This window comes from Pecten maximus, chromosome 8 (assembly GCF_902652985.1).
Source record: "Pecten maximus chromosome 8, xPecMax1.1, whole genome shotgun sequence".
In the NCBI taxonomy this organism is placed as follows: Eukaryota; Metazoa; Mollusca; class Bivalvia; order Pectinida; family Pectinidae; genus Pecten; species Pecten maximus.
Window position 1 is genome coordinate 3,464,479 of NC_047022.1, and position 16,077 is coordinate 3,480,555.

A 16,077-nucleotide genomic window follows, 5' to 3' on the forward strand; every position below is an offset into this window, starting at 1 on the left:
GGAAGAAGAAAGTAGTTCAGAAAGAAGAGAAAATAATAACAATAATATCCGAAATTTAGTCGCCTCTTACGATCATGCAACGGGGCAGGAGGTACAATTCTTATGCACTACCTGCAGGGCTGGTGTTGTGGCGGTGGTGGTAAAGTGGACAGGGGATGGTGGTGGGGTGGGATGGGGGTTTGTGGGTTTGGGAGTTTGACGTGGAGGGGGTTGGGGGGAAGAGGAGGGGTGACGTTTCTTTTCCTACCTTTCCTGTCCGGTAACTGTCACATTGTATTTAACGTATATTTACCAAGTAGACGAAGAGAAGTCTGATCTCCCGATCCACTTTGTATAAAAGTGCGTACTTGGCTTTAAAGAGAATTAAAGTGTATCTTCTAAAATGTTTATCTTTAGACAAGGGTTTTACAACCGGATATGTTTTGATACCGTCACTTTTTTCAGTTCCTACTTATGCTGGATAATCTTTTAAGCTCATTATTGTCACTACAGATCCACTGGACAATGTCGCCTGTCCGGGAGGTCAGCGTGAAAAACTGGGTCAAACAATGATCGATTGTTTCTGACGATTTATACTGAAACTCTAGATATCAAACAATCTACAATGTATGACATATTTGTACGGATCAGTCAAAATTGTTTGTCAGGCAAATTACTCACACGAACACGCAACGAATATTGATGATGTGTTCTCCTCCGTTGGCCTTTGTTTCAAGCGTACGGCCATCTGATGATGGCGAAGCTCCATATTAATATATTGTTTTTATTTCGACTCCTTTCCGTCCGTTTAAGGACTTACTGGAACAGTTCAATACATAAAAATGCCAACAAACACTATCTCACTTGTTCCATCATACAGCTAGACTACAAAGAAATTCTTGATATCCTCATCTTGAAGAATAATTACGATTCATAGACTATATTTACGTGTCAATGTGTTCTCCATGATTTTTAAATAAACAATACCCAACAGATTTTTATTGATTTTTTTCTCCTCTTTCACAGAAAATCAATAATTTCAGTGCAGAAAAACGCACTACGGATTTGTTTTGCTTTTAAAATATGCGTCACAGCTTTTGACACGGGGTATCGAATAGCATAGATTTATCATTTGAATTAGATAAATGATTCATAAGATTTATCATTTGAATTAGATAAATGATCCATAAGATTTATCATTTGAATTAGATAAATGATCTATAAGATTTATCATTTGAATTAGATAAATGATCCATAAGATTAAATTATATAGCGAAAATGATGAACCGAAATACAGTCACCAGATTGTATGGAAGCGAAATATTGTAATAAAGCGCTGTCACGATACTCGACCACGACAGAATAAATAAATAAAATACATAAATATAAAATAAATAAATAGATGAATGAATAAATAAATAAATAAATAAATAAGATATCCCTGAACGGTTTTTCTCGTAAATCTATTACATTGTGAACAGGTCTCGGTGATAGCCCGAGTTTCCTCTTACCCTGTTATGTTGTCAGGGCTAGAGGAAACTTGGACTAGTCTCGGTGAATGCTTAGTTGATGGCGTTTCGTTATAAATATATGTGTATAGACGTGCTGTATCTCGGAGAAACTATACTTAAAGTTATGGTTCAAGTTTATAGCCTTGCCTGACCATATTGATTAAAATTTCGGAACAGCGTGATAATTATCGAATACTTTTTTTATCGTTAAAAAGAATTAATAATAATCTGTTAGGGTGTATCCTACATAAACGTTAATCGTGTAATTTAAGCGAGAGTTATATTACCTCCCTTAAGGACATTCACACTACATTACACATTTTATCAGTTAATCGTGACAAGATTCCTCAAGGAAGCATGTACTTTACACTTTACACGTGAGTTATGATGTTTCAAAAATTGAGCCATGTCCAAATGTTCGTTATTTTGGATCTGTTTTAAGGAATAAGGCGCATGTTTGATATGTGTATCATATTCCCTTAAGTTAAGATAAAAAGAAGATTTCAAGCAGCCTTTACTTTGGTAGCTGGTATACCTTTGTATGCACCATATCTTTAATTTTGTAGCTCTTGCTAAAATTCGTTTCGTGTTTTTGCAGCGACAGAACGAAGTCACGTGCACGTAAAAGCGAAATGACGACAATCTGAGTTCTGTCACCGCAAATATCCGGAAATAAGTTTATTTTTGCCTTCATAAAACAACGATTACAGTATCTCCATTCTATCGCCATAAAAGTAACGATGATACATTATGAAGTCGGTCTCTCTATTTCCAATGAGGCGTATACTATCTGTTATCGCTGATTTATGTACTGGTCAGTTTTAAGGTCAGTTTTATAAGGTCAGTCCGGTCATTTATCACTGATATGTATAATTGGTCGATGGTATTATTTACCCGGACAGATGGTGTAGTATACAGTGTATATCGTGCTTATCTTCACCTGTTATCACTGACCTATCGCCGAGATTCCCGGTTATCTGCCCTTGTTATCACTCTCCTGACATTACTGTAGTGATTAAGAAGTCCATGTATAGCTCATGTTGACGGCTACACATTACTTGAATCAGACATATTTTTATGACTTGTTTATAAAGAAGTTATATTTTATGTACGATATAGAAGTTCGAAACAACTCTTTGATGCAGTTTATTTCATTTTTGTCCATAATATTGCATTAACATGCAACTCATACTTCATATGTAGGACTGGCTGCCCCCATTGCATGATTGCAAGATGCGACTTTGGGATCTTAAACATAACTCGTTAGATTTGTTTCGAAAGTTAACCATGCCAATATCTCCTGGTTAACTTTAATCCCCGATGAGTGCCATAATCTGCTGCCACGCCATATACTTGGCGTTATTTTGAAATCCGATAATGAAAATAATGAAATATATTGAATAATAGGGGTATCATGTGCAACAACCCTTACCATCAAGATTTTGACATTTCTTAATATTTTGAAATGCCTTCCTTATCTTCAAGATATCGAAGACCCTGACCCTTTAGCATCTCTTACGAGTCCTAGAGGGACGTGGCAGCTATACGATGTCCCTGATATCACTGACGAGTCCTAGAGGGACGTGACAGCTATATGATGTCCCTAACATCACTGACGAGTCCTAGAGAGACGTGACAGCTGTATGATGTCCCTAACATCACTGTCGAGTCCTAGAGGGACGTGACAGCTATATGATGTCCCTAACATCACTGACGAGTCCTAGAGGGACGTGACAGCTGAGTGATGTCCCTAACATCACTGACGAGTCCTAGAGGGACGTGACAGCTATATGATGTCCCTAACATCACTGACGAGTCCTAAAGGGACGTGACAGCTATATGATGTCCCTAACATCACTGACGAGTCCTAGAGGGACATGACAGTTGTATGATGTCCCTAACATCACTGACGAGTCCTAGAGAGACGTGACAGCTATATGATGTCCCTGACATCACTGACGAGTCCTAGAGAGACGTGACAGCTATATGATGTCCCTAACATCACTGACGAGTCCTAGAGGGACGTGACAGCTATATGATGTCCCTAACATCTCTTACGAGTCCCAGAGGGACGTGACAACTGTATGATGTCCCTAACATAACTGACGAGTCCTAGAGGGACGTGGCAGCTATATGATGTCCCTAACATCACCGACGAGTCCTAGAGGGACGTGACAGCTGTATGATGTCCCTAACCTCACAGACAAGTCCTAGAGGGACGTGACAGTTGTATGATGTCCCTAACATCACTGACGAGTCCTAGAGGGACGTGACAGCTATATGATGTCCCTTACATCACTGACGAGTCCTAGAGGGACGTGACAGCTGTGTGATGTCCCTAACATCACGGACGAGTCCTAGAGGGACATGACAGCTATATGATGTCCCTGACATCACTGACGAGTCCTAGAGGGACGTGACAGCTGAGTGATGTCCCTAACATCACTGTCGAGTCCTAGAGGGACGTGACAGTTGTATGATGTCCCTAACATCACTGACGAGTCCTACAGGGACATGACAGCTGTGTGATGTCCCTAACATCACTGGCGAGTCCTAGAGGGACGTTGCAACTGTATGATGTCCCTAACATCACTGGCGAGTCCTAGAGGGACGTGACAGCTCATTTATACAGTTTTTGTTTGTCCCTACTGTGTCGAACTCGAAATTTGAATTGAAAGCTGATAATATTTTATGCCTGTAAAACTCCTTTATCTACACCAAATAGAACTATTTTCGTATTATATATATATCATTACTACGCCGTTGACATACATTTGTTTTCCGGGAAAAAATCTAAATATATTATGGATTCAAAAAATATATTTAAAGCATATCGTCGACGTTACCACATATTCTCTACACATTGTATGGTATTGATGATAAACGATTAATATATATGCATGTACATGGATATTACAAAACACACTCACAGGACATAAACTGCCTATGACCTTCCGCTAGAGACAGCTCTAACCCTACATACCATCATACACACATCAACAAACATCACTTCGCTGGTCAACACACCGATATAGTTAACATGTTATCCACATGCTAATTTATCAACCACATAACCACTTAAATCACGAGGCAAACACATTGACCACCCATGAACCACTTGTTGACCATCCATGAACCACTTGATGACAACCCATGAACCACTTGTTGACCACCCATGAACCACTTAACTAACTAATGGTGAACCACCCATAGATCACCTGACAAACCACTTGTTGACCACCCATGAACCACTTATCGACCACCCATGAACCACTTGACAAACGATTTGTGAACCACCCATGAACCACTTAACTAACTAATGGTGAACCACCCATAGACCACCTGACAAACCACTTGTGGACCACCCATGAACCACTTGACTTACTACTGGTGAACCAGCCACGTACAATGTACCTCTTTACGAACCACGGATCCTGAACTACCCATGAACCACTGGTGTGCAACCCATGAGTCTCACCTGACGAACCAATGGTGAACCACCCACTGAACCTCTTGACAATTAAACTGTTGTTGAATCTCTCATTAGCTACAAACATTGATAGGATAGGTTTTATGACTCATCTAGCTAGGGTCTTTATCTTCATACGAGCGATTTACTACTTAAAACAATGATACTACTTTGGAACGAACTACTTTGATTTTACGTCGACATCGCTATCAAGTAGCCAACTCTACATTTATAACACGTTCGTCCGAAAACTTAATCGGTAATCTCCGTAATCTCACGGGAATTACCGAGACAACCGGGTAATATTTTAAACATATTTGAAAAGCCCGTTCGTCAGTCGCATCGTTATTCAATATTTTGCCTGAGTATCCCGCGACCCTACCACCATATTTATCGCTAACACGTTTAAATCCTGTGCCAGGTTCATTAACCGTGTTTGTGTAATAGAAGAGGGAAAATGCTAAAAAACAGACCAGGACTCGAACCCAGGGCATCCGAACTCTATAACCATTTAAGCTACCTGGCCATCGGCGTTCAGCCCAGTCCAGTTCCGCTACATTCCTCCTTCAACAAATTCTTCGAGCCCGAAGACACACATGATACTCTATACCACCTCCGTGGGTATTAAGGTATAAGCGTCAAGGTACAGTGATTATTAATTGTAAATCACTGATAGGGATCGAACCCGGAGCCTTGGGCTTAATAGCCTAACGCCCAACCGATCTAGCTAAAAGGAAGATACCTCTTATAGTCTAGCAATATAAATGCACATTCGTATATTTTTGATAATAAATGTTTAAAGTTAGGGTAACACGACGAACAGAAAATATTTTTAATATGAACAGAAATAAAATTGTTGTCATAAACATGCGAGAACAATGACCGTTCCATCCTAATTAAAATCAGACCTTCCGGTCGCTCTCAGGTGTACGGAAGTATCCAGCAATCACCAAAGAGGTACAATTGTATTCCTTTATCGGAATATTCCTAGGAACTTCCGATAATGGAAACCAATTGCTGCAGCAGTTCTCATTCAGTAAAAATGTAGGTTAAAGTGTAGTGTTAGTACACTGTATCAACATACATCCGCACCAGAGCAAGTATACGGGAAGGCCAATTGGGACTTAGGGGACCTTTGATTACACGATGGTACGTATTCGTACCTGTGCTTGAAACGATAAAACACATTATTACTTGTAAAATTCTATTATTTTATACCAAAGAAAATAGATTTTTCGAGGTGTACATATTTCTTTCACACATGTTTTATATCACTGCAAACATTTCATGTTCAACAAATTTGATTATAAAATGTTTCCGGGTATTCTAAGCATTTACATATCAATTTTGTTTCAAGAGTTGTTACGTAAAGTATTGGTATAAATTAGATTTTATTTCATTCAAAGGTAAGTATGAAGGAGGTAACTCTTGATTTGTCCCCAGGTAGACTAAGTACAGTTCACCCCTCCCCAATACAGTTACTAATCCCTGGCCAAGTCAGTACCTCTATACACTAATCCCGGCAATCAATCCCCGCCGGACACACCTATATAGCTACCGTCCAGGTAAACGTTGACGAACTACTGTCAGTACCACTTTTTATATTTTATTTCATATCAACGTGAATTTTCACGCAACGTTAACATGTTAACAAGTCAATAAAGACAAGACATGAACAAAACCTTCCATTACACCATCCTTTTTGTTTTTGACATGTGTGGATATGAGTTATACTGTATGTAGGGTAGATGGTGTATGTGTTTTGACATGTGTGGATATAAGTTACACTGTGTGTAGGGTAGATTGTGTATGTGTTTTGACATGGGTAGATATGAGTTATACTGTATGTAGGGTAGATGGTGTATGTGTTTTGACATATGTAGATATGAGTTATACTATATGTAGGGTAGATGGTGTATGTGTTTTGACATGGGTAGATATGAGTTATACTATATGTAGGGTAGATGGTGTATGTGTTTTGACATATGTAGATATGAGTTATACTATATGTAGGGTAGATGGTATATGTAATTTGACATGTGTGGATATGAGTTATACTGTATGTGGGGTAGATTGTGTATGTGTTTTGACACGGGTGGATATAAGTTTTACTGTATATGGGGAAGATTGTGTAAGTGTTTTGACACGGGTAGATATGAGTTATACTGTATGTGGGGTAGATTGTGTATGTGTTTTGACATGGGTAGATATGAGTTATACTATATGTAGGGTAGATGGTGTATGTGTTTTGACATGGGTGGATATGAGTTATACTATATGTAGGGTGTATGTGTTTCGAGCTAAAAAGAAGATATCTTTTATACTCCAGCCGAGCGGTATATTGAGGCTTACAAGGGTTAAATTTGTTGACGTGCAGTTTTCTAATTTGGTGTATAAACAATCGCAATAATTTCCTGGATAATACATGAAACATTTTTTCACTATCCTTGTTTCATAACAGTGTTTACTATATAATCTTTCATAAAAAGCTAGGACACAGTAGTTTCTGCTGTAACCGTAAACACGTTTTTGTGTTCAATGTTTATTTCGCTTGAAGCTTTACGGCTAGGTACAAGAATAACAACATATAAACAATAGTCAGTGATGATACATACAAAATAACACTTTAAATGATTAATATATGTCGGTTTGATTTCTAAAACTAAAAGTCCAGAATCCGAAAGATAATCACAGGAGCATCTTGATATTGCCCTCCCTCCCACTTAAAATATTCGATACTTTATTCGTTTACGTCATGTCCGGTTCGACGTTTAAGCAAGGTCACAGCATCCTTAGGAAGTGTTTCGTAACGGATTACATACTGTATCTACACGGTACATGTGTATCACATGGACGGAGAACAATAGGCAAGTACAAACAATGGATTGCATATAAAACAGCCCCGCCCCTCCCCGCGCGGTCCCGCGCAAAATGTTCCTTTGATAGACAAATACACAAATACGTAATTAGATTATCTCTAGATTATGTGGTTCAATTCTTAGCTATGTGTTAATCCTAAAATCCTAAACTATTCCTTTAACTCTGGCTAATCTTAAGTAACCATAGAATTATAACTAATCCAAAACGTCTACATCAATCATCAAAGATATAAAAGTAAATTCTACACTAATCCTAAGGCTCTACAATCTCTAATTACTCCAAACAAAAAAGTTCCAAATCCATTACTAATCATAAAACTCTAATTAGTCATTAACCCCTAAAACTATAACTAGCCATTAACCTCTAAAACTATAATTAGTACTTAACCTCTAAAACTATAACTAGTCCTTAACCACTATAACTAATCCTTAACCTTTAAAACTATAACTAGTCCTTAACCTCTAAAACTATAACTAGTCATAAAGCTCTTAAACTATAACTAGTCCTTAACCTCTAAAACTATAACTAGTTCTTAACCTCTAAAACTATAACTAGCCATTAACCTCTAAAACTATAGCTAGTCCTTAACCTCTAAAACTATAACTAGTCCTTAACCACTATAACTAATCCTTAACCTCTAAAACTATAACTAGTCCTTAACCTCTAAAACTATAACTAGTTCTTAACCTCTAAAACTATAACTAGTCCTTAACCTATAAAATTATAACTAGTCCTTAAGATCTAAAACTATAACTAGTCCTCAACCTCTAAAACTATAACTAGTCCTTAAGATCTAAAACTATAACCAGCCCTTAACCTCCAGAACTATAACTAGTCCTTAACCTCTAAAACTATAACTATTCATTAACCTCTAAAACTATAACTAGTCCTTAAGATCTAAAACTATAACTAGTCCTTAACCTCTAAAACTATAACTAGTCCTTAACCTCTAAAACTATAACTAGTCCTCAACCTCTAAAACTATAACTAGTCCTAAAGCTCTTAAACTATAACTAATTCCAAAGCAACCAAACTAAAACTCATCCTAAAGCTCTAAAATTCTACATGTACATTGTAAACTGATAACTATCCTAATATCCTAATTAGTCATCTAATCCTACATGTAGTTAGCTAACTATCCTAGGTATCGATCTAATCCTACACGTAGTTAGCTAACTATCCTAGGTATCAATCTAATCCTACATGTAGTTAGCTAACTATCCTAGGTATCCATCTAATCCTACATGTAGTTAGCTAACTATCCTAGGTATCCATCTAATCCTACACGTAGTTAGCTAACTATCCTAGGTATCCATCTAATCCTACATGTAGTTAGCTAACTATCCTAGGTATCGATCTAATCCTACAGGTAGTTAGCTAACTATCCTAGGTATCGATCTAATCCTACACGTAGTTAGCTAACTATCCTAGGTATCGATCTAATCCTACACGTAGTTAGCTAACTATCCTAGGTATCCATCTAATCCTACACGTAGTTAGCTACCTATCCTAGGTATCCATCTAACCCTACACGTAGTTAGCTAACTATCCTAGGTATCGATCTAATCCTACATGTAGTTAGCTAACTATCCTAGGTATCAATCTAATCCTACATGTAGTTAGCTAACTATCCTAGGTATCCATCTAATCCTACACGTAGTTAGCTAACTATCCTAGGTATTCATCTAATCCTACACGTAGTTAGCTAACTATCCTAGGTATCCATCTAATCCTACATGTAGTTAGCTAACTATCCTAGGTATCCATCTAATCCTACACGTAGTTAGCTAACTATCCTAGGTATCCATCTAATCCTACACGTAGTTAGCTACCTATCCTAGGTATCCATCTAATCCTACATGTAGTTAGCTAACTATCCTAGGTATCCATCTAATCCTACACGTAGTTAGCTAACTATCCTAGGTATCCATCTAATCCTATATGTAGTTAGCTAACTATCCTAGGTATCGATCTAATCCTACACGTAGTTAGCTAACTATCGTAGGTATCCATCTAATCCTACACGTAGTTAGCTAACTATCCTAGGTATCGATCTAATCCTACACGTAGTTAGCTAACTATCCTAGGTATCCATCTAATCCTACACGTAGTTAGCTACCTATCCTAGGTATCCATCTAATCCTACACGTAGTTAGCTAACTATCCTAGGTATCCATCTAATCCTACACGTAGTTAGCTACCTATCCTAGGTATCCATCTAATCCTACATGTAGTTAGCTAACTATCCTAGGTATCGATCTAATCCTACACGTAGTTAGCTAACTATCCTAGGTATCCATCTAATCCTACACGTAGTTAGCTACCTATCCTAGGTATCCATCTAATCCTACATGTAGTTAGCTAACTATCCTAGGTATCCATCTAATCCTACACGTAGTTAGCTACCTATCCTAGGTATCCATCTAATCCTACATGTAGTTAGCTAACTATCCTAGGTATCGATCTAATCCTACACGTAGTTAGCTAACTATCCTAGGTATCCATCTAATCCTACACGTAGTTAGCTACCTATCCTAGGTATCCATCTAATCCTACATGTAGTTAGCTAACTATCCTAGGTATCCATCTAATCCTACACGTAGTTAGCTAACTATCCTAGGTATCCATCTAATCCTATATGTAGTTAGCTAACTATCCTAGGTATCCATCTAATCCTACACGTAGTTAGCTAACTATCCTAGGTATCCATCTAATCCTACACGTAGTTAGCTAACTATCCTAGGTATCCATCTAATCCTACACGTAGTTAGCTAACTATCCTAGGTATCCATCTAATCCTACACGTAGTTAGCTAACTATCCTAGGTATCCATCTAATCCTACATGTAGTTAGCTACCTATCCTAGGTATCCATCTAATCCTACATGTAGTTAGCTAACTATCCTAGGTATCCATCTAATCCTACATGTAGTTAGCTAACTATCCTAGGTATCCATCTAATCCTACATGTAGTTAGCTAACTATCCTAGGTATCCATCTAATCCTACACGTAGTTAGCTACCTATCCTAGGTATCCATCTAATCCTACATGTAGTTAGCTAACTATCCTAGGTATCGATCTAATCCTACACGTAGTTAGCTAACTATCCTAGGTATCCATCTAATCCTACACGTAGTTAGCTACCTATCCTAGGTATCCATCTAATCCTACATGTAGTAAGCTAACTATCCTAGGTATCCATCTAATCCTACACGTAGTTAGCTAACTATCCTAGGTATCCATCTAATCCTATATGTAGTTAGCTAACTATCCTAGGTATCCATCTAATCCTACACGTAGTTAGCTAACTATCCTAGGTATCCATCTAATCCTACATGTAGTTAGCTAACTATCCTAGGTATCCATCTAATCCTACACGTAGTTAGCTAACTATCCTAGGTATCCATCTAATCCTACACGTAGTTAGCTAACTATCCTAGGTATCCATCTAATCCTACATGTAGTTAGCTAACTATCCTAGGTATCCATCTAATCCTACATGTAGTTAGCTAACTATCCCAGGTATCCATCTAATCCTACATGTAGTTAGTTAACTATCCTAGGTATCCATCTAATCCTACACGTAGTTAGCTAACTATCCCAGGTATCCATCTAATCCTACACGTAGTTAGCTAACTATCCTAGGTATCCATCTAATCCTACACGTAGTTAGCTAACTATCCTAGGTATCCATCTAATCCTACATGTAGTTAGCTAACTATCCTAGGTATCCATCTAATCCTACACGTAGTTAGCTAACTATCCTGGGTATCCATCTAATCCTACATGTAGTTAGCTAACTATCCTAGGTATCCATCTAATCCTACACGTAGTTAGCTAACTATCCTAGGTATCGATCTAATCCTACACGTAGTTAGCTAACTATCCTAGGTATCCATCTAATCCTACATGTAGTTAGCTAACTATCCTAGGTATCCATCTAATCCTACATGTAGTTAGCTAACTATCCTAAGTATCAATATAATCCTACACGTAGTTAGCTAACTATCCTATGTATCCATCTAATCCTACACGTAGTTAGCTAACTATCCTATGTATCCATCTAATCCTACATGTAGTTAGCTAACTATCCTAAGTATCAATATAATCCTACATGTAGTTAGCTAACTATCCTAAGTATCAATATAATCCTACACGTAGTTAGCTAACTATCCTATGTATCCATCTAATCCTACACGTAGTTAGCTAACTATCCTAGGTATCCATCTAATCCTACATGTAAATAGTTAACTATCCTTAAAATGTCTGATATCAAAACCAACGATATAATTGGACTTTCTGTATTGTTGAAAGCAAACTAATTGATAAAAAACAATTTACTAGAACAACTGTCTGTAAATCATAGAACAACATTTACTATGTATATATTGTATACTGTGATATTACTTCGTGTTGTGAATTATGTATCATATAATTATGGTTTATTGGCCTGTGAAATTAAAAGCAATAAAAACGAAATAGAAAAATACTTGTATGGCATTGTCTAGCTGGTGTAACGGGGGCGTTAATTACCCCGAGATAATTAAACAATGATGATACATTGTTATCTCTGACTCTCTCCGTCTCTTATGGTTTCTAACTAATATATACCACAAAATATAAATAGACCGAATTCTGACTCGAGCAACGAACAATGGACTCATATATCACGCGTACCATAACTCACATCCCAGCTACCGAAGTCCACCACAGTAACAATGGCCGTTGTGGTATTCGCATCCGACCGGAACGCTAAGACTCCCGACAAGTCGTCACAGGGATTCGGTTTCGGTATTTTAAGTAACAAGTAAATCTAGCATTTATACACATTTTTAATCGGGGTATCCGATTTATTAGCAAAAAAAATCATATCCCGATTATAATAAGGTATGAATGCAAGATTTTATGTGATATGGTCATTAACTGACGTCATACATCAACCCAAGCCTCTGTGATGGTACGATGGAAAGAAAGAAAGAAAGAAAGAAAGAACGAAAGAAAGAACATTGATCTTTTTCAGCATTTCTCTCGGTCCTTCAATTATATAATAAAACATCGGTCATATTTTTTGTTGAAAATTGTAAACAAATTATGTGGTTTTTTGTTTTTGTTTTTTATTATTACATGTATTATTATATATCATCAGAGGAATTTGGCACATTTTAAAACTATATTAGATACGGACAATAGGGTGTGAAATTCGTGCTAACTCCCCGTGTATGCATGTATATAAAATGTTTTCGTCTCGTCGTTCTATATTCTATGATACAGAGTGATACAGACCACAGGGACACGAGAATCAGGATAAGGACCCTATGATTTGGTATCATTGAGGGGTCTATACCGAACGTTAGACCGACCAGATACGTCTACCAATATACAAACCACGAACGATATAATGAATATAATAATTTAATAAAAAAAAAAACATGATATATCCTAATTCACTTAAATATAGACTGAATTTCCAGGCCTCTGACAATTTTCTTTTTAACACTCTGGCATATTGTACAGATACCTATCCGGTTTCATAGGCGTTAATTGAATTTAATCATATACCCTTAACCTAGAGTGGCCACCAGCCCTACGTTTTTGAATATATATGTACTAATATGCTAAATTCTTATAGTAGATGATCTCCCCTTAGTATGAAACGGTTAGTTTGGTTTGGTTTATTTTGTTTAACGCCCTATTAACAGCCAGGTTCATTTAAGGACTTGCCAGGTTTTGGAGGTGGAGGAAAGCCGGAGTACCCGGAGAAAAACCACCGGCCTACGGTCAGTACCTGACAACTGCCCCACGTAGGTTTCGAACTCGCAACCAAGAGGTGGAGGGCTCGTGATAAAGTGTCGGTACACTTTAAACTGTTAGGACCAGACATATCCTAGAGACAAAAATCATAAAGCTCAGTTTTATTATAATTTTGATATTCTAGAGCGGTGATCCTGTCTACCTAAACCTTTTTCTCCATCAAATTTATCTCCATCCGACCTACTGTATACACATTACCTCTGACGCGCACACGAATAGTTCAAGATGTAAAACAAATATTACTGGATTCAATTTCCAAGTACCTGTGAACGACATGTTTATGATACATGTATGAAGCACAGGGGATTGGCACGAGTTCCCAGCCAAAGCAGTTGATATTAATGTATTGTATTATAAACATTTTACATGTATATGGACCATCGGTTCGGGATTTGTGTCAGGCCCCTGTGATACAAAACAGGCGTTCTTGAGAATGTTTCCGCAAAAAAGTAAACACAAGTTTGTTTACATCCGGATGATATCAAAACACATTTAAAACATCTTAAGTAAACACATTTCAAAATGGTTTACGATAATTACACCGTTTAGCGACTACCAGTATTTGAAAACGTTCTGTTTTATGATCCGGATGCGTAAGGGCGTGCACATATCTTCAGTCTGGTTTTAAATGACATTCTCAATCGACAATGTCTGGTGTCTGACGTCAGAGAACTCGCATTATCACTAAAGACAAAACACACATTTCTTCTAAGCAAACACATATTTCGAAAACCAAGGGAATAATTCATCATACATTTTTGTATTGACAATATTTTTTCCTAATTTCAAAACTTTTCTTTATTTCCTCCATCAACCACAGATTGCTTTAAATACAATAACGCTGAATAGAATTTCTTATTTCTAAATTCTGTTAACAGTTTGCCAAGATTTAAAACGTGAGAATTTAAACTTCAACACGAAACTAAACATATTAAAGTAACACGTATACATTCCATTGATACAGATTTTGGGTTTTAGCGGAATACGATACGGGGGGTAGCCGTTTAACGTCTATGATAAAGGCCTTTAATATCAGACTACGAGGTTCGACGTTAATGTAAATATCCGATAAAAGATGTTACCACACGATATAAGACTTCTTCTTATATATTAGGACTACTTTACAACAAAAGATATTTTATAGAAAAATGTCTGCTCAATTAACATATTACAATTAGTAACATATACTTAGCATTGCTAATTTGACGTACACGAGGCCCGATATAAAAGAGGGATGTACATGACACATCCGGATTATTGGATTTGTGTTCGGATTAACGAAATCCGACGTAACATTCGGATTAACGAAATCCGACGTATAACATTAAACCCCGTTCCAGAATTGTAATCGTAATATCAAATGATATAAGGTACTTACCTTCGTTAGAGAATATCCACCTGCCCTGAGAGGCTGATATGAAGGAAAAGGGGACGACACAGGCCCCTACCATAAGGTCAGCAGCCGCTAGGGAGATGATGAAATTCCCACTAGGTGTCCGAAGAACTTTGGTACGCAAAATCACAGCAATACTTAACACATTCCCGACAATCGTAAATATCATAATTCCAAATATAAAACAAGCTTTGAGAATAAACTTGTATCTCTCTTCATCGTAGTCCCCCTCACCCCCGGGGAGAGTCTCGTTTGTCAGGTTCATATCCGACATGACCCCCGGGTCTGGAACAGTTTAAAACTCGTAAATCCTTTAAAAAATCGAGATACCACAGAATTTAACCAACTCCTTTGATAAGATGACTGTCATCCATAAAGACACAAAAACATGTCTAGGGAGAAATTACACAGAAATCACAGGTTAGATACACATATATGTGTCATGATAATGTATGGGACACACAACCACAACCGCCCGCATACGATCCCTGTACTGAAGTGACTGTCACTATTACACACGGCGTACGATATCCATCCTACAGCCCTCCAAGTGCTGCCTCTGATGATTAACGACTATTCATTCAAATGTATCTCATTTGTTCTCTAACTTACAAATGACTTACACATTTTCACTATATTGGTCAAGTGGAGCTAATTCAATGAAGCGTAACCAGTTGGCAAAGTCAGAGGAAATCCGCCCACAGCTCCAAGGCGGTGTATTACACAGAAACAGAGCCCTATGCGTTATTTAAATATTTAAAAGTCACTGAACCGCTTTGTTCCGGTATGTCAGTAACCATGGTGAGCGCTACCCTGACTAAATGGGACGTACGTTATGATTAAGAAATCGGACTTTGTACCTAAAACTGATATAATATAAATTATAAGTGTATATACATATGTACATGAAAGGCCTACTTTGTTTCTTCGATCACCTGACTATAATACATACAGTTTATTGAAAACAAAAGAGTCTATAGTTTCACTTTATTCAAACACAAGACAGATACATGCATGTGATATACATGCATGTA

At 37.4% G+C, this 16,077-nt stretch overlaps 1 protein-coding gene across 1 annotated transcript in view; it reads right to left on the reverse strand.

Moving 5' to 3' along the window:
- LOC117332744 (dopamine receptor 2-like) overlaps positions 1–15,759 on the reverse strand; it is a 36,213-nt gene extending 20,454 nt beyond the window's left edge. Inside the window, exon 1 of the mRNA XM_033891767.1 lies at positions 15,029–15,759. Within this exon, the coding sequence (XP_033747658.1) occupies positions 15,029–15,317 (289 nt within the window). The 5' untranslated portion in view covers positions 15,318–15,759. The remainder of the gene's footprint in view (positions 1–15,028) is intronic.
- Positions 15,760–16,077: the final 318 nt, after the last annotated feature.